The sequence below is a fragment of the Tribolium castaneum genome, chromosome 2 (genome assembly GCF_031307605.1).
Source record: "Tribolium castaneum strain GA2 chromosome 2, icTriCast1.1, whole genome shotgun sequence".
Classification (NCBI taxonomy): domain Eukaryota; kingdom Metazoa; phylum Arthropoda; class Insecta; order Coleoptera; family Tenebrionidae; genus Tribolium; species Tribolium castaneum.
The window spans coordinates 1,945,597-1,965,616 of NC_087395.1; the positions used below are offsets into that span (position 1 = coordinate 1,945,597).

At 29.0% G+C, this 20,020-nt stretch overlaps 1 protein-coding gene across 6 annotated transcripts in view; it reads right to left on the reverse strand.

Moving 5' to 3' along the window:
- pdm3 (pou domain motif 3) overlaps positions 1-20,020 on the reverse strand; it is a 236,691-nt gene that overhangs the window by 149,483 nt on the left and 67,188 nt on the right. For all 6 annotated transcript variants that reach the window (XM_064355109.1, XM_064355112.1, XM_064355111.1 and 3 more), the window contains one exon: positions 9,230-9,357. In XM_064355109.1, coding sequence (XP_064211179.1) covers positions 9,230-9,357 — 128 coding nt within the window. The remainder of the gene's footprint in view (positions 1-9,229; positions 9,358-20,020) is intronic.

Sequence of the window (20,020 nt, forward strand, 5' to 3'; positions counted from 1 at the left end):
ATCGGACCTCCACCACAAAAGAACCGTACAATCTCTCGGGTGCTGGTGAAGAATATCAAACTGAATTAAAAGTTCCTATGACAAAAAATTATTTGAGCCTTCTTTCACGAGTTAAAGCTCTTCAAAGTTAAATTTTTAAGTAAATTTTTTTATGCTTCATATATTTTTTTGACTTTAATTACCAAAAACGTCACCTCTTGAGTCATTAAACAAATGGCTGTTGAAAAAAATCAACAATTAATATGCAAAAGAATAAAAAAAACTTGTAAATTCAACAATAAATTAGATTCGACGTCCTAGGAAACAAAAGAGCAACAATCAATATCGTTGCTAAGGAAAACAAATTAAACAATATATGCAAAAAGTTGCTTGAAAAAAAAATGACTTCATTTTTGTGCTTAACTCATACGAGAGTTTGTCCGAAACTATTTATTAAAATATTGTCTCTATTCCATTAGACTCATTAGAGAGTACCTTAAGAGTTAACTTTTTTTGATACTGTTTGTTTATTTATACGTTGTTGGTAACTTTTTCTTTTCATTTTCAATTGTTTTTTTTACCATCTGAATTTGACATACAGTCACGATCAGAAAGAATGCCCCCTTACCAACCGGGCCGGATAGCAAGAGTCCGACTAAAATATTTTAGGTCATATATTTTAACAAACAGCTAGTTTACACAATATCCAGCTGGTTTATAAATTAGACAAACATACACATTTTCTGTGGCTGCGATTTTAAGGGTGTCATTATTTTTGATCGTGACTGTACCATGTTTTGGCGAATAATAAATTGCTTTGATTTTAATTAAGATTTGTCCATCTGCCCCTAAGCGCTTAATGTTTCAATGCCTTATAACCATTTGAAAAATTTTGCTTTTTTGTGTGTTTCCGTTGTATAGTTGTTGCGTCCAAATCAGTGCACCGAGTCATGTTTTGCTCAATCCCTCAACTCAAAGCTTCGTCTAACTTGCAAACTTACAATATGAACTCATCTAATAGACTCATCCCGAATCAATATCCAGTTCCCAGCAGACCTTAGCTGGTCACTAGCTTCTCATTCCTCAAGTTGTCAAAAAAATATTTAACAGTGCCAGAAACAGGCCGCTTTGTATAATAATACGAACAACATTCAAAGATAGTGCTTTATGGTTATCACTTGACCATAAATTCAAGGGGGCGCTCACTGAATAAACACAGACTAATCTACAACGTTGCAATCTAGCTTTGCGCTAATATTGAAGCTGCGGTCAGAAATGGACGAACGAAACATGGCGGAATTTAGTCGAGATGGAGTTTGTACACCGACATGCCACCTGTTGATAGCGGCTTTTTTACGTGGATTAAGCTCCAAGGCGAGAGCTTTTCTAAGATGACGGAGAGTTAATAAAAAGTTTCGAGTTTTAGCGTGTTTACAGTTTAATCGACGAGTTATGTTAGCAGTAAAGGATGAATAATAACGACCATTTACACTACTTTACAACGTTTTTTATCAATAGATAAAACTAATGTGTATAGATAGAATAATTAACTCTAAACCGCATACTAAAGAATAAGACGTCAATTTTTTTAAATATTCATAATAAAGTTTCAATTTTTGAAAATTTTTGCAACATCAAAAATGTTACAACTGCTTCTTCTATGCCATGAGGGTCAGTTTATCTTAATGTAGACTAGTAGTAAACGAATAACATATTTTTATCCCAAAAACCTTGGTATTTCTTTTTAAAAGCTTTTATTTAAATTGCTTTGTTGTCTGTATGTCTGTTTCATATTTTTGGTGACAAATTTGAAAGAGTTCCCGTTGTCCTAACAAACTGAAATTTTGCACACTTACTTAAACCGCCTGAAATTGCAATCCTATGTGGTTAAATACCCCCGAAAAAGGTTAAATGGGGTTTTGAAGATTTAGGTTATGTTTACAAATGGGTTGTTTTCGATGTAACTTATACTAACATTAACGGTATGTTGGTCATTGGGAAATATATTTATACCTAATCATTTTCATTACGTTTTGTTACAAAAAAATGATGCTATTTTTTTTAATTCATTTATCTTGTACGATAGAGGATAGACACAGAACAGAGGTTAGGATGTGCTTTCAATGCTAACAGCTGTTTTCTGACACATACCACTAAACAAGTTTGCACAAAATACACGGAAACTAAATCTCAGAGAAAAAGACGTTTAGAATAAGTAAAAACTAAAAAGCAATAATTGAAAATAAAAAAAAAACGTTTTTTTTTTAGAAAGAATGCCTTCATAAATAAGATTATGTTTTTCTATCAGAGGAAAATATTTTTGCTTACGAATTAGGATTTTAAAAATTATAAAAGCTTTGGGAACGGTCATAAGTCATACGGCATTACAAAATTTCTTCCTTAAATTGAGCACGTTCCCACAGCTTTTATAAATTTTAATAGATAATAGATAGAAAAAAGCCTTATTTTTTACTTTTAATGCATCTTTTAAATAAAAGCTTTTTCTAAAAAAAACATTTTTTTAAATTTTTTCATTTTCATACGACTTTAAATCTTGATGAAAACCTTTACCATTTGCTTAAGTTTCCCAGGTTTTATTAGGATAATTTTACCACAAACAAAACAAAAGTTGTTTGGGTTTACTTGACGATATTATAAAGCAAATTAAATGTTTAAGAATAAGTTAACAGTAACAACAACAATTGTTAACAATAACAATAAGAAACAACGAATGCCACACCAGACACCAGAAACCAATTTTCAAAACTTTTAGTGAATATATTAACAAATTAGACGTGATATGTTTTAATAATCACTAATCAGTGAATAAGCAGAAAACTATCTCCTGGTAAAAGAACAAGAAATTTTTGTAAACTTGTGCATAATTAATACTTGCCTAAACCAGAAATTCGCTAAATTCCAATTTTTGACTATGTTAACTTAAAAAAATTGTAATTTTGACACTTAACTACACATAACTACCTAAATAAAAAAAATAAAAAAATATAACAATTTTGTCAAGAACAAGATATCAGAAAAAACATAGTATTTGCTTTATTCATTTTGTAATTAAATGCTTGTCGCACCTGGTTTCGATCAATTCCATGTATTTGAAATGCCTTATAAAAGAGTATTAAAGAGCTTTAGATCAAATTTTTATATATACTTACACACCCGTTGTAAAATATGTTAAAACGGATGTGGGAGAGCCAACAAATTGCTTTTTATTGTTTTCTTGCCTTAAGTCTTTCACATTCTTTATAATTATGCAGACTTATAATAATGACAATATGCTAATTAATTATTGCTGTCACAATCAGTTTACCATGAAGTATTAGTATGTATTGTAGTTGGTAAAATACTTTTCAGATTTTAAAAACTGTGTTAGTATTAATTTTGGAGTATAAAATGTCTCCTGTTGTTAAGGTACAGTCACGATGAAAAAGAATGACACTTCTAAAACCGCCGCCGCAAATCTTTTCAATATGATACGGTTAATGAGTACGGTTGGCTAGTTAATAAACTACGTGAATATTGTGTTAACTAGCTGGACAGTTTGTAAACTAACCTGTTTGTTGAAATTTATGACCAAGAAAATTTTAGTCACCCTTTTGCTATCCGACCCGGTTGGTAGGAGTGTCATTTTTTGTCATTGTAACTCTACATAGTTCAAAAAATGTAAACAAAATTAACAATTAATAAAAATAAGTAAATTTCATGCAATAATAACCTTTCTTGGTACAATATGCTAAGAAAAAGCTAAAAAAAATGTGAGTTTTGACTGATTTTTACTGCAAAAAAGTACATTTTAATGTTAAAAACGTGTCTAAACGCTTGCATAAGGCAAACATTATATAGTATTCTTGAAGAAGTTTCGTAGAATAATTGATTGTTTGACAGAAAAAAATTAACAATACTTAGGACACAACTCAGCGGCTTTACGAATTAATTTTAAGAAAATTTCGCGTATTCGGTCGAAAAAGTGTGCAAATATAACACCAAAATTATACTATTTTAGATTTAGTTTCGTTATTTGCAAAACAGTTCAAAATTAGACAAAAATAACCAAACTTTCTGTTTTTTGAGTAATTTTTGCCAACATTTTGTTGAATAATTTATTGCTTTTAAATAAAAAATATACAGATTTTATTTCAATCCAATTTGTGTAAAATCTAGCAAAATCTGTGATTATATTTCAATAATTTGCTTTAAATATTAAAAAAATGCAAAAATTGCTCCACTTTTTAACAAACAAATTTCACTAAATAACTGCGTTTCTGATTGAAAATGTGCTAAAATACCCGAAAAAAAATTTTGTTTTCGATCAAATTTGGTGATTTTTCGACTGACTTTTAAAAAATTTCCAAAATAAACACAAGCTTAAACGCCTGAAAAGGCAAAACTAAATGTCGTTATAACTTCAAATTAATTAATTAATTTCTAACCAATTTTTCAAAAATTTCAATTAACTAAAATAGCTTTTGCAAAATTTTCTGATTAATTGCGTTTTTAGATAAAAAAGAAATGTGTACAATCATATGACTTTTGATCCAGTTTACTGATTTTTCAACTTGCCTTGGCAACATTTCGAAAAAACTGTGATTTTATCAAAAATGCTTGAGAAATGCTAAAAATTACTCAACTTTTTCACTAACTTTGAGGTCTTTCGGTTAATTTTTGTCAAAATTTTACCAAGTAACAGCGTTTCTGATCAAAATTGTGCTAAAATAATACTCAAAAGACAAAATAATTAAGTTTTTGATACAATTTTGTGATTTTAAAGGAGAAAATTAATAGAATTTTTTTTTTAATTAACACCAGACCCAGTGCTAGAAAACAAGTTAAAATAAAACAATTTTCAACCAAATTCGGAAATTTTTGACTAACTTGAAAGTCTTTCCGATAATTTTTGGCGAATTTTTACCAAATAACAGCGTTTCTCATTGAAATTGTGCTGAAATAATACTTAAAAAGACAAAATAATGTAGTTTTTGATAAAATTTGGTAATTTTTAGACAAAATTAAAAAAAATTCTAAATAAACACCAGACTCAGTTTTGTAATAACTCAAACTTTATGTGTGTGTGTGTGTGAGTGTTTAAAAACCAGAAAAAAATGTTAAAATAAAATAATTTTCGACCAAATTCGATTTTTGAATAGCTTTTGCAAAATTTTCTGATTAATTGCGTTTTTAGATAAAAAAAAATGTGTACAATCATATGACTTTCGATCCAGTTTACTGATTTTTCAACTTGCCTTGGCAACATTTCAAAAAAACTGAGATTTTATCAAAAATGCTTGAGAAATGCTAAAAATCGCTCAACTTTTTGACTAACTTTGAAGTCTTTCGGTTAATTTTTGTAGTTTTTGAAAAAATTTGGTGATTTTTAGGCAGAATGTAAAAAACAATTCTAAATAAACACCAGATCAAGTTTTGTAATAGCTCAAACTTTACGTGTGTGTGTTTAAATGCCAGACAAAAAGTTAAAATAAAACTATTTTCGACTAAATTCGGAGATTTTTTAATAAGTTTTGCAAAATTTTCTGATTAATTGCGTTTTAAATAAAAAATGTGTACAATCATATGATTTTCAATCCAGTTTAGTGATTTTTAAACTTGCCTTTGCAACATTTAACAAAAACATTGATTTTATCTAAAATGCTCAAAAGATTGTTCAGTTTTGACTAATTTTGAGGTTATTCCGTAGTTTGTTTTCTCGAAAAACAAAATAAATAAAATAATGTACTTTTGATCAAGTTTGGTCATTTTTGGCAAATTTTTTGAGAAATTTCTGATAGACAAGCTTAAATGACTGATACGGCAAAATTTGATGAAAGTAATAAGTATTCAAAATTTTGGATTAGTTTATTAAAAAGTATCTTCTACATATTTTAACTAAATCTCACTTAAATTCCCAAAAAAAAATTCAAAAATTTTGGCAATTTTGAAGCCCATTTTCCATTAAAGGCGAAATAATTGCGTATCTGATTTTAGCTGAATAATGTTAAAACGCTTGAAGACCTGGAGAAAAAGAATTTTTTACTAAATCTAATGATTTTTTGTTTCGTTGTAGCAAAATTTTGCCGAAAAAAATCAAAAACAAAACCAGTTAGCTGTAGCACAGTTATTATAAATGATTACGTTGGGTTTGAAGCAATTGTGACAATCCTCCCAATCCCACTTATTATTATTCGCTGACAATATGTGCAAACTGCGGTGATAAATAATAAATATTTTGAAGTATGACGTAACTTGTAAATGTCTATTGTGATATAAATAGGCGGTAGTTCCAACCGGTTCTTCAGTAGGTGTTATTGAAAGTATCATAATATTTAATTAATTACATCAATCAATTTAGTAATTAATAAAAATAGAAGATAATTATAAAGAATGCTTTCAGGACGCTTTTAAATCAGAAACGTGATACGAAATTAAAAATTTTTCTTAGACTGCTGTCATTAAAAAGCACTTCCCCGACTGTCCAATTTTGATCATCTCATATCCTTTAGAAAATGAGCGCAATTATTAGTTTTCACATCGGTACCTCCTTTCTTCAGTGGTAAAATCAAAAGCAAGCTCATTTAATACAATAATTACAAACGAATCTGACTACATTGGATTTCTAATTTCATCATCTCAAACGCATTATTAGCTGCTTTGTATTTTTTCTATTTTGCGAAATTATTGTAAACAACTCATTATTAACATAGTCATTAGTATTGAAACTAACATTTCAGGAATGGTAACGCAATGATATCCCTATAGCTGTTTGCAGTCAATTTCAAACACTTTCGAAGGAAATTCACATTTTTTCACCTCAAAATTATGTAAGGCATAGCTTGACCCGGTCGTAAACTAAATAAACACTATGTTAATTATAATAAGAATTCACTCGACGAACTGTTGTGGAAAGAATTCAAATCAATTATTTTTTCATTTACAAATAAACTAAAAAAATGTTTTAGTCATCGATTATTTTACGAAATTTCCTTCGAATGAAAATTGTGTAATTTTTGCCCTTAAACATGCATTTGAAATAAAAACTCAGTTGATTAACTAAGACGTGAAATTACTCGAGTCATTTAATTATTCAATAGAAGTGCAACGTGACTGGTTTTAATTGACACGTCAAAGTTAGACTGTATACAGACTATTTTATTTTTGTCCAACTCACATTTTAGAAATAACCAAACTATAGACAGTGTAAAACAAAGCTTTGCCTACTTCTAAAAACAAATACTCTACGCATAAAAATTACTTTTTTATTACGAGAATAGCTATTTGTACAACTTAGTAAAAGTAAACATTTTCAATTCACGAAGTGGAAAAAAGGTATGTCTTAGTATAACTTAGTGCATTTCTGAATGGCAATAAATAAATTTAACAAATAATACTAAACGCATGCAAATGAGAATTAATTCTTAAATACATCCATTAATACGAGTAATAACATCCTTTTGATGCAAAAACTTAAACTGACTATTACAGTGCTTCACTTTTCATTAAAATCTGCTTAAGCTTGAAATTAATAGGAGCAAGAAATTGTTTAGCAAACCAAATTATTTTATAATTTTTTTATTGTATTCAAATTGTTCTAATGACTTGTGTATGCACTCATTTTTATATAAAATTTATAGATAATAGCCTCTCAAATTAATTCCAGGTTGGTGTACAAGGTGAATTTGAAAGTACAGTTCTAAAATAACCCAACTTGCCTTAACCGAATGCTTAACTTGCATAAATAATATTTCTTCACTGTTTTATGTATGTACAGTCACGATCAAAATGAATGAGACCCTAAAACCGCTAGTTTATAAACTAGCTGGATATTGTGTTAACTAGCCGGACAGTTTGTAAACTAAAATGTTTGTTGAAATTTATGACCTAGAAGATTTTAGTCGCACTTTTGTTATCGGGTCCGGTTGGTAAGGATGCAATTCTTTTTGATCGTGACTGTACCTAAGCCCAGTCTACCACATAGATCTAGCTCTACCTACTAGGTCAAAAATTATAAACTGATGAAAACAATGTCTTGAGCAAAAACTAAAACTACTGGAAAATTAATTGATTTAATAGTAAATAATTTTTGCTCATAATTAAAATAATCACTGTCTTATGGAATTTGATAAGAGGAAAACCCAAATATACCATTAAAAATTAGCTCCGCCCACTAAAAATCGCCAAACAAATGCAATTATTGTTAAAGTGTTCATTTGTGTAAGTAGATTTGTTTAAAAATTCCACATCTGTCACCTATCACAAACCCCGCCCACTTGATCAAAAATTATTAACGTATTTAACCACTGATGTCTAATGCAAAAACGAAAACTTCTAGAAAATTAGTTCTGGTCCCACAAATTTCATAATGTTTGCTGTATTTTGTAACTTGATCCGAGAAATCCAAACCTGACAGTTAAAATTAGCTCCGCCTATAAAAAGTGACTATAATATTGTCAAATAGAATGTTTAGGGAAAAAATTAAAAATCCTAGAATAGGGCCACATACCATTAAAAATTATTATTTTTTTTAAGTAAAGTGTACATTTATGTAAATGAGTCTAGTAATTCCATATTTGGCATTTAAGCCTAGCTTCGCCCACTAGATCAAACATTACTAACAGACGTCTAGAGCAAAAACGAAAACTTCTGAAAAATAAGTTCTGATTTCATAACTATTTTTTTCTATTTATTGGAATAGACACTTATTTTATGTAACTTGATCTGGGGAATCCAAATCTGTCGCTTAAAGCTAGCTCCGCCCACTAAAACTCGTGGTATAGCCAAATACTGCAATTGCTTAAAAAATGTTAAAAATCCTAGAAAATAAGTTAAAAATGCATTAAAAAATTCTTTTTTTTATGTAACGCAGACAGCTACTTGAGTAAGTGGGTCTAAGGATTCCAAATTTGTCATTTCAACCTAGCTCCCAACTAAATAAAAAATTATTAACAGATGTAAACACTGCTTATAGTGTCCTCTTTTAAGCTGACTCAATTTAATTTCTTATTAGTTTTGATCTAGAGCAATGATTTACTTCAAAATCGCTCAATAAAAAAACAAAATACAAAAGTGCAAAAAATATAGGGTGCTTCCTTTAAAAAATCTTAGTTTGTGTAGTAGCTTCTCAAATAATATAAGGTGATTCAAATTTGTAAAAGTTTATTTAATAATACTTTAAATTTCAATGATAAATAATAGACTGTAGCAACTCGCTGGGACAGCCCTGTATATAAGTTTTAAAAAAACTCACCTCGTCTTTAGCACTCATATTGGAAGGAGCAGGAGTTTGAAGAATGGGTGTCGCTGTTGGCCCTAACATATCGCCGCTGTCTTCTTCGACGCTCCCTTCTGCCATGTCAGCCTCGCATCCTGATTCGTCTAAAAATAAATACATAACTTTATTCATACTATTATTTTTATTCAGAATATAATGTTTCACTTTATTAGTGTTTCTCTTTTCCAGTTCGAAAGTTTTGTCAGTTTTTCAGTCGCTAAGTTCTTCAGAATTTCAGTCTCAACATTTTATAGTTTTTTATGATTTCATTTTCTCAGCGTTAAAGTTGAACTTTTGGTTTTTAAAAATACACATACTATAATTCTATATTAATTATTTTTATTTATTTAATTCTATAATAAAGTAGTATTTAATTCTATATTAAATTATTATTTAATTCTACACATTTTTTATACCTTAGAAAAATGTATCAGCCTTGATTTTTTTAATTTTTAATTTGATTTATTTAATTTAATTATTATAATAGTAATTATTAATTCTTCCAAACTGACAGTGTAGATTTTAATTAGTTGTGCGAAAGACTTACCTTTCCAGGGTTTTTGTGTAACAATAATTAAAAATTTAAGTAAATTTCGTCAAAAAAATCAATTTATTTAAAAAACTAAATAGATGAACTATTTTATTTGCATCTAAAGCAAATTTCCGTTTTGTTAAAAAAACGGCCTTAAAACCGGTTCACTGGTGTCTCATTTGTCCCAGGAATGATTAAGTGACCAATAAAAATACAAAAATCACCTCTTGCAAAATAATTGAAGCGTTTGTCATTGGATATCAAAAGGATATTGCATTCCCAACTGTAAAACAGACCAATCATAAACTCTAAAAAAACATTGAAAAAATTCTTTAATTCTTTTCTTTAGAAAAAATGAAGCAATTCTAAGAAAATTTCACGTTTTCTACTACACTTTTGTCAATCGTAGATAAATCGTGGATCGATTTGATTTTGCTAAAGATTGATTCTCGCAATCGGTTGTGTTTAAACTCAAACATTTAGCAAGTTTTTTTAGGCAAAAACTCAATTGTTTTCCAAAATTCCCTCACAAAACACAAAAATGTTCAACTAAGTCAAAAATCTTGATACATTTTTAGAATTATTAACTTGGGCGTTTGAAATTTATGAAATATATTTTTTGAAAAGCAAAAACAAAAAATTGGGTGTTTCATTTAACTTTTTCAAGTTATTCAACTTTTAATAAACTTCTTATTTTGTTATGTTCTCCGGCTTCTGGTCTTTCAATCTCATAGTTTCTTAGTGTTTCAATCATACAAGTTTATTTTAAGTTTATTCTCAGTTTTTCAGTTTTTTAGTTCCTTATTTCCGATATTTCCTATTCATTTCCTAACTTTTTCAGTTTTTCGTTGTTTCACTGTTTTATACGTAATTTCAGTTATCCAAATTCTTAATATTATTACATTGCAGTTCTATAGTTTTTTAATTTATGACTTTTTCCATTATTTAAATCTACAAAAATTTTAAGCTTATTGTTTTTTATTTTTTTTTATATCATTTATTAATGTTTTTAACTATCCAGTCTCTTAGTGTATTGTTTTTTTTTCTTCTTTTCAGAATGCCAAGTTTCAATTTTTTAGTGTTTCTCGTCTTCTGAAGCTGCACAAGCTCTTGCAAAAGCGAAGAATTATTTTAGTCAAGCCACTTTCTCACTCTGGAATTTTAGCAACAAGGATAACAAAACTAGAAATAGTAGACCTGTCACTTATTAAAGCCATTAAACTCGTAAATAGAGTGAAATTTTTTGTAAATATACTCCAGGAGTTGAGAAAAAAATATTTTGTGTCCAACTTGAATAAAAAAAAATTGATCAGTGGGTTCATTTTCAATGTTGAGATGAATTATCAGGGAAAAACGAACTAATTTTACATCAACATCGAATTTAGAACAACATTTAAGTTCAACAGGTAATTAACTTCTTTATAGCTTTCTTAATGTAATAAAGATAAGTTTAAGTTTTTGTTGTTTTTTGCTTTGGTAATGGAATGTATTGCAGAAAAAAATTGTCTTTATTTCTGAAGTTGGAATGAAGTACCTAAGTTACAAGAATTTAATACCTACTTTCTGTTTTTGTACAACTTTTTTTCCGTAAATTGAGCCCAAACCCGGGGCGCCAGGAGCCACGATAATTCTACCTCAACAAATCGTTTTTTTGACTTAAAACAGGTAGATATTGAATGGTAAAAAAATTAAAGCAAAAATTTCATTTTTAAATGTCATTGTTGCCAATTTGATTTCAAAGTGACAAAATAATTAAAATGATGGCGGTATTGCACTGTTTATGTAATTTTATTAAATAAATAATTCCAAGCACATTTAGATTAAATGCGATATTCTCCGTGTAATTATCACGTGACCCTCATTCCGGATCATTAATCACAGGTTGTGACACTTTTCAGATCTGGCCTCAATGTATTGCAGCTTTTGTTGAACTGAGGACGATTCCGGTGTGTGGAGTAATTATGACGGTGAGGGGTCTAAGGTGAATTATAAATTATATTATGCTAAAGATTTTAGTTTTAGACAAAAAATGGTTTTATTAACCCATCATAAACCAGCTTAAATTATTTTTTAATCTTTCCGCTTTCTTGGTTTGAAAAAATCAAGGCTCACCTCTCTACAATAAATTAAATTTAGATTTACGTTGTTTTCAAAGTGTCTAGAGATGGTAATTATGATACCACGATCATGTCAACAGTAATTCCGTCGCAGGAGCTATTGTGGTTCTTGAATTACATTTATCTTTAGATCTTTTGAAGAGGTAATAGGAATCAGACAACTATTATTGAATTAACTCAGTTATCTCATCAAACATATTTTGTAGAACAGCTTTTCTTATTCGTTTCAATTGAAATTTTAAACCATCTGACGAACTTGTTTACGATTGAAAACATTTCGAATAGAAAATGCAAATTTTTAGTGTGATGATGCACATCCTCGAGATACTATTAATAAAAACACTTATCTCACTGGAATTCTTGTACAAAACGCAGGTAATTTTAATTAGTCGGACTTAAACTAATCTCAAATCTTAATAACCGACATTAATAAATCCGAGTGAAAAATCGTGGCTCGGCTTGAGGTTTCATAAAGGAAAACTTATCTAAATCATTTCGATAAACACTTAAACAAACGGCTGCCCATAAAAGTGGAACTTCTCACGTAATAAAATTTATTTTAATTAATATTAATGAGCCTTTTTACCGCAACAAAACACATGGGGTCTAGGGAAGTACACAATTTGTGTTTTAAACTCGGTATTTCCAACATTAGTATTAAAAAATACAAATTCAAAAGCATGCTTTGTTTAATTACGACATTAAATTGGAGAAGATATTAATTACAGAATTTTGCCTCAAGTTTTTAGGTCAACGCTAGCCAACTTTCTGAAATAATAGATTGAGAAGTGGTGCCAAGCTGATGAGAATTAATCGGTAATCAAGGGAATGCTAAAACACATACAGAGTATTGACCTAAATCGGAACGATTGCGTCACATTTGCACAGAGACGGAATTTTAAAATATTGGTGCTTGCGTGCACAAACTTTTAAATTCTTCCGCTTCTACAAACTAATATTCAAAAATCTGGATTACAACATATTTGAGCCCTAAAAATGCAAAAAAAGTCCATTGATCCGATTTTAAGTCGTTTGATTTTTCCAAATTATGGTCGATTTCCGGTAATAATTCCGAAATTATTACACCCCATTATCTCTAAAAAGCTTTTTTAATTATCTATCCGTTAAAAAAATAGTGTTCTACAATTAATAGTTTTCAAAAAAAATTGCAAACAAATGCAAAAATTGAAAAAAAACATCATAACCTAAAAACTACTAAAAATTTGTCAATTTTCTCAACGTCAGTCGCTTCCCCAGATAATTTTACATAGGTGTACGTCAAAATAATTCAATTTTTTCGAATAGTTTTGCCATAATCGACGTTTGAAAAGTGAGTGTGTGAATATTTTAACATGTTTTTTACATTCATCGGAGAATAACTCCAAAACTATTAAACATAACCCTATTAAATTTACTATTGGTGGAAAGATCTTTTGACAGTCTATTATTTGCAAAAAACACCATTGTTGACCGATTAATAGTTTTTGAGAAAAAGCAAAAATTGAAAAAAAACAACTAAAAACTATGGAAAATTTCCAAACACATACACTAAGAAAGTCTCAAATTATTAAAAAACGATATTTTTGTATAATCTCAAAAACTAATACTCATAAACTAGTTGTGAACAAACACAACGAACTTTCTGTTAAAAAATTGATAAAAAACCGTCATCTTTAACCAACAAATGGTTAAATAAATACAAAATAGTCCTGAATACCTTGTAGTTTACTGGTTATTTATAATAAATAGATAAAAAGTAAACTTGATTGCAGGTCGAAAAATCGAGGTGTCATTTTACGTCAAAAGAAAAAAGAATTTTGAAAAACAAATGTAACTAAAGTCCAAAAGAAAAAAATAGATCTTCGACTGTCGAGAAATATTTTATTATGTTTGAATTTCTATTTGAGTTAGATATTGATTATGATTAGAATTGCATTAATTTGCTCAACTATTTCAATGTCAACATGTGCAATATTATACAGCTGCCAATTTATTGGTTATTATTATTATCAATCAAGTCTACAATTTAATAATTTCGTATGAAGTCCGCGCGCGTGTTTTTCACGTTGACTATTAAATCACCTCATTTGGCATTGTTATAATAAGTATGTTTTGAACAAAAAGATACCTAGTGATTTCGTAAAATAAACAAGCCAGGTAAAATCTCGAGTAAAATCAATTTATATACAGAACTAAATGAACATAAATTTGCAAACTAAAAAAATATTTGATTCTAGGTTCGTTTCAAAATTACGTATTGTTTTTCGTTATACGTGTTTTGAATAAAAAGACTTTTCCGATTAGTTTAGTGGAAGCATTTATTTTACCATAATTGTTCTAAGGATTCGGTCAACTAGAACAGAACTGTCATTTCTAGAACAATTCCTCCGTGCATTTTTTGAGAGTAAATTATAATTAATCTTTGGCTGTCACCAGTTGAAAAAAATAGAAATAAAATAAATGAACTAAGGCTATAGAGCAAAAGCAAAATATTTCTTGAAAAAAGTTCTATTCTTAAAAAAACATTTATGCTATCGCCTTATCCATTTTTCATAAACCTTTGAAAAATTATTTTGTGACAGTATGGATACCCATCATATCATATTTATTTAATAAAAATACTTATTTTTTGACTTCAAGAGATAAACAAGAAAGAAATAAAGAAAGTAGCAATAATTTTGAGATCTAAATCGTATTATTCAGCAATCTTAATTTTTTTGATGTTTTTTTTAATAAAACCATAAGATTTATTAGAAATAAAGATTTGAATATTTCTTGGAAGCTTCCAATGTATAAGCTCTTATATGACTGTTGCAAATTTACAAGAATAGTAAAAATGCAAAAAAGGCAGTTTTAACTTGCTTTGCTGCTTTTAAATAGAATTTAATGCAACGAGCTTTAAATGACGGTTATCAGATCACGAATAAGAAAATTACGCCACGAGCCGTAGGCGAGTGTCGTAACAATGAGTACGAGTGTCTTAATAGGTACTAAATGTGAGCTGCATAAGTGCATACACTTTTTTTCCGTCCGGTCTTAATAAAAAAAATAGTATTTTAAAGTCATATTTTTAAATGCAGACTACTGTCAAGCGCTCAAAGTTGTCATGTTACAAATTGTTCATTGGTTGCCATACCGAATTCTGATTGGTCACAAACTTAATATCATTAAAGTGCAGGTCATACACATTTAACGAACTATAGAATAGAAAAATAAATATTTTGTAACAAAAAAAAGTAATTTGACATTACCCACATAGTATATAGTACTCCGCGAACAATTTTTTTATTATCTCTTATGTCATGACTAACGTAGCTAAAATTTTTGTTTTGTTGAAAAAGTAAAAAAATTGTCGCTAGACTCAAAGTATGAATGGCAAAGGAAAAACTTTGAGTTAAAAAAATACATTGCGGTCCAGAGTTCGACAAAAAGATTAGAGACTTCAAAAAATTCGACTATTTGGATTATCAAATAATAAATATTAATAATTAGCAGCTTTCGTGATACACAATCATCAAAAAAATCAAATTATCAAAAGTTCGACGTATCAAAGTCTGACTGTATAAAACCACCTCCACTGCCAATGATACCATTTTTCGGATATATACAGAGTGTACCAGAAATACGTGTGTTAATACAACTCATCAATACAACAACTTGTTTTTATAATATTTTTTTATAATATTCTTATTTATTATTTTCGCTGTTTTCCTCCTTTCTTTTGTGTAAACGAGTCGGTCAGTGTTTAATAATTAGTTTGTAACAATTTTCCAGCAACAATTTTAATTGTTATTTTAAATTGTTCGAAAATAATTTGGTACTGTTATTTTTGTACCCATAGGCGAGTACACGTCTTGATATGTTGCCTTTTCCAAATTTTAAGTAAATTTGTGGAACTTTTATTCAAAAATCACAAATAGAAAAAATGTTTTATTTGTTGAGCTCTGTTACCTGTTAAAATTAACACACGTATTTCTGATTCACTCTGTATATTATAAAAGACCGCGTAGTTACTATAAATTCGTAGGGCTATTAACTTAAAAAATTCAACCGAATTCCAAATTAATATTTCCATAATTCCTACTTAATTTTCGTAATTCCACAATAATTTCTGTAAATATGACGGTTCTAAGAAATTCATTCGCTATAGCACATGTTCCAATAAACCCCAAAAAATAATTTAAAAAAATTTTCATAATATTATTAAGTAAAAACATTTTTCTCCTATTTTTTTTTAAATATTGGTGATATAACCAAGAAAGAGACTCAGTTCCTCTACTCTTCCATGTCAAAAAAAGTGAAAATTATTAATAATCATTAACATTAAATTTTAAAATTTGTGATTTTTATACAGAAATGTATAAAAAACTGATCTGCCAACTATAACTACTCCACAACAATTATTACAATAGACATACGGTAAAAACCTACCAATTTAACCAAACAGTTTTGTGTTAAAAAATTTATTAAAAATGGCGATAATTTTTTTTTCCAAGTTTCCTGAAACCTTTCCTATAACATACTAGAGAGCTTATGCGCTATTTTACGTACATGCTGTATTTTCTATTAAAATTAAGGTCGAACAATTCCAAAAAAATAGTAACTGTTAAAAAATTCAATAATTCACAAATAATTCCAGAACTTGGAATTGACAAAACTGACAAAAATGATATTAACAATTTTCGACCCATTTCGTTAACACCAATATTTTCAAAAATACTAGAAAAAGTCTTAGTCCAGCAATTGACACGGCACTTTAAAGATAACAATTTGTTGTGTCCACATCAGTTTGGTTTTAGAATACAAAGAAGCACAGTTGATGCCATTACGGACTTTACGAACGAAATTCATGATTGTTTTGAAAATGCAAAGTTTGCAAAAGCCACATTCCTTGATTTAAGTAAGGAATTTGATTGTGTTTCTCATACCAGATTATTCTTCCAAATAGTTGCAAATTATTATCTTCGTATTTAAGTGATCGACAACAAAGTGTCAACTTTAAGAATACTGTGTCTGAGAGTCTTCCTGTTGAGTGTGGTGTCCCTCAAGGATCTGTCTTGGGTCCTTTACTTTTCTTAATATACGTTAATGGCTTTCCATATTGTTTAAAGAACACCAAAGTGACACTATTTGCGGATGATACGTCACTACTCAACAGTGGTGAGACCTTGGACACAGCTACAGCAAACAGTGATCAAGCGAAATTGTTGGCCAGCAAATGGTTTTCTTCGAATCAACTGGGCTTGAATACAACAAAAACAGTTGATATGTTGTTTACATTAAGAAACTGCAGTAACATTGATGAAAGTTTCAAAAGGTCTACTAATATTTTAGGTATCACTGTAGATGACAAGTTACTATGGGACCATCAAGGTAACACGCTTGCAACGAAACTAAGCAAATTAACGTTTTTATTTAGACAGTTAGTGAACAATATATCTCTATCAACTGTTAGAGTTGCATACTTTGCACTTGTTCAGTCAGTTCATTCATATAGTGTTCTAATTTGGGGCCATTCTTCTTGTCGGCATCGATTGTTCTCATTACAGAGACGAATAATTCGAATTATAAGTGGTTTAGAATATCGAGCAGACTGTAGATTTACTTTTCTAACTCAAAAAATTTTGACTTTATCATCACTGTCTGCTTTATCTGAAACAAAATACCCAAACTTTTCGATACCATTCTGAAAACCATGCTTATAATACTCGTATTGGTGACAAGTTCATTCCAAAATTCAATAGCCTAAAACAGAACCAAACTGGACCAAGATATTATAGCACTAAATTTTACAATATGTTGCCAACTAGTTTTTGTAATTTACCTTTATATGTTTTTAAAAGAAAGCTAAAAGATTTTTTAATTGTGAATTGTGTCTATGACTTTAATGAATATTTTCGCTATATTCCTTCACATTTAAACGATGTTAACAAAATCAATGATTATTTCTTATCTTAATTCAAATCCTCCCCATGATCAAACACTTAATTATTACCTTCAAAACACTTATAGTAAGGAATTTAAATTTTCACTTCAGCTACCTACCGTAAATGAAATCCATGATATAATTTTTGACCTTCAGTCAAACGCTACAGGTTTTGATGGAATAAATGCCAAGATGCTAAAGTTTTGCAGTCCATTTATTGATAAATATATAACTCACATTCTAAACTGTTGTTTAGAATCTGGTTACTATCCTGTTCATTGGAAAATTACTCTCGTAAAGCCGTTACCAAAAGTAAGCGAACCTCAAAATTATAGTGATCTCAGACCTATTAGTATTATTTCAACCTTATCGAAAATACTTGAAAAAGTAATTTTTAAACAACTTTATACTTTCGTCACTTCCCATAATATTCTTCCACCTTCACAATCTGGTTTTAGAAAAGGTTTTAGTACTAATACATCATTGACAAATATTTTAGACAATATAATTAGAAATACGGATAATGGCTTAAATACAGCATTGATATCACTTGACTTTTCAAAAGCTTTTGACACCATAAATCATGCATTGCTATGTGCTAAACTAAAATTTTTAGGCTTTGATGCAAGTTGTTTAAGATTTTTTTTTCATTACTTAAATGGACGTACCCAAATGGTTCAACTTAATAATTTATTATCATACCGCGGAGCAGTTACATCAGGTGTACCCCAAGGCTCTGTTTTAGGACCCTTATTGTATCTGTTATATACTTTTGACATAGCAAACTCTATTCAACATTCAACCATTCATGCATTTGCTGATGATACGCAATTAGAGTACTCTTTTAAGCGCAGCACAGTTGTTGAGGCAAATCGTTGTCTCAATTTTGATCTAGAAGGTATTCAGACTTATTCATTTACTCACAATCTGAAGCTTAATGATGAAAAGTGTTCCTTTATAGTTTTCGGACCTAAATTTGATGATAGTAATCTCGTATCGACTCTCAACATACATTGCGGAAAATCTAAATTAAAGCTTGTCAAAAGTGTAAAACTACTGGGGGTAGTCTTTGATCAAGACTTACGTTTTAAAAATCATGTCTCTCTCTTAGTGAAAAAAAGTTATGTGTGTCTAAGACAGCTTTATCAGAATTTTAATATAATAAATTTCAAATTAAGAAAAAAACTATGTGAAATGCTTGTTTTACCGATTATAAATTACTGTCTCACTGTTTTTTATCCTTGTCTTGACTCTAGTTATAAATACCGCTTACAAAAAATTCAAAATAACTGCTGTAGATTCATTTTCAAATTAAAAAAATATGATCATATTTCTGTTAAAATTAAACAAATAAATTGGTTAAAACTCGACCTTCATTTTCAATATCTGATGGCTGTCTTGGTTCACTCTACTCTGTCTACGTCAACACCTCCTTATCTAAAGAAAAAACTTGTACATCGCCGATCTCTGCACAGTGCTAATTTACGTCATGTTTCTCGCTTGTCCATGCCCTGTTTCCGTACAGCCTTGTTCCAGAGGTCTTTTAGTTATAATGCTGTTGTTATTTATAACAATATAGAAAATATTTTTAAATCAAAGCCAGTAAACTTCTTTAAAAAACAAATCAAATTTAAATTTCTGCTACTTTAATGATTATTCTTCTTTTGCTAATACTGTTTTTTCTCTTTTTCACAATCTTATTTTTTGTCTATATTAAGAATGTTTCAATTACTTTTATACCTGTTAATTTACATTTTAAGAATTTTTTCTTTTTTTTTGTTATTTTCTCTTTGCCTCTATTTGTATTTTTTGTTATGTAATTTAAACTTTTTGTTATATGCGAGGTTAAGTGGAGTAGCATTAGCTAGACTTCGCCTCCTCGGTTTTTACTTAAATAAAGGCATTTATTATTATTATTATTATTATTTTAGTGACTTGTAAGTTTGTTTTTTTTTTTAGTTTGTACGTATCTTATTTTATTGACTTGTATTATGACACACTGTTTTTAGATACCAATAAAACTATTTCTGTTTCTATTTCTACTTAAACTTCCATAAATAATTAAAATACTTCCATATAATTCTGATTAAAATTTTGTATAACTAATTCCAGAGTTAACAACCCCTCACTTCGAGTAAATTTTGAACAGAGTCATTCTAATTACACTGATTACCCATACAAGAGACAATTAT